General features: G+C 49.7%; 1 protein-coding gene across 2 annotated transcripts in view; it reads right to left on the bottom strand.

Moving 5' to 3' along the window:
* Positions 1–760, bottom strand: part of AGAP1 (ArfGAP with GTPase domain, ankyrin repeat and PH domain 1) — a 360,673-nt gene that overhangs the window by 202,727 nt on the left and 157,186 nt on the right. Inside the window, exon 5 of one of the 2 annotated variants that reach the window (XM_023740860.1) lies at positions 250–282. The exons of the other annotated variant lie outside the window; for it this stretch is intronic. Within the exon in view, the coding sequence (XP_023596628.1) occupies positions 250–282 (33 nt within the window). The remainder of the gene's footprint in view (positions 1–249; positions 283–760) is intronic. 2 annotated transcript variants of the gene reach the window in all.

Here is a 760-nt window from a genome sequence, read left to right as displayed (position 1 = left end):
TGGAGAAGCAAGAGTTTGGAGCAGCAGTTCTCAAACTTCAGGCGATCAGGAGAAGGGCTTGTCACAGCACAGGCTGCTGGGCACCCCCGCTGAGCTTTGGATTCAGGGGGTCTAGGCGGGGCCCGAGAATCTGCATTTCTGAGGCATTCCCAGGTGACGCCGAGGAAGCATACTCTGGCCACCTGGTTTGAATCCTGCTCTTCCCTCTACGTGACCCGGGACAGGCTATATTTAACCGGTCTTTACCACAGCCTGGAGCCCTGGTGGTGCACTGGTTAAGAGCTTGGCTGCTAACTAAAAGGTCAGCAGTTCGAATTCACCAGCTGCTCCCTGGAAATCCTATGGGGCAGTTCTACTCTGTCCTTTAGGGGTGCCATGAGTCAGAACTGACTCGACAGGAACAACTTTGGTTTCTCGTTTTTTTTTTTTTTACCACAGCCTATCCATCTGGAAAATGACGCTGACAATAGTATCTACCGCATGGGGCTCAAACACCATGGTCCACACAAGGGCCCCAATAAACCCGACCAATTACCATTATGATTTCCCTTTCCAACACGATTTTCGGTCTGACACACTATCAATCCTCAGAAAAGACAGACAGGAGTGAAGATCCCGTTCCAACTGTAGGAATCTTACGTTTCTGTAACATTCTGTCGCTTTTCTGTGTATCTGCTATTTAAAATGTCACCTCTTAGTCTTAAGGACCCCTAGTGGCACAGCGGTTAAGCGCTCAGCGGCTAACCAAAAGGTTGGCAGT

Source organism: Trichechus manatus, unplaced genomic scaffold (genome assembly GCF_000243295.1).
Source record: "Trichechus manatus latirostris isolate Lorelei unplaced genomic scaffold, TriManLat1.0 scaffold00165, whole genome shotgun sequence".
In the NCBI taxonomy this organism is placed as follows: Eukaryota; Metazoa; Chordata; class Mammalia; order Sirenia; family Trichechidae; genus Trichechus; species Trichechus manatus.
Note: the sequence above shows the minus strand (reverse complement) of the source record. Positions and strands in the feature narration are given on the sequence as shown.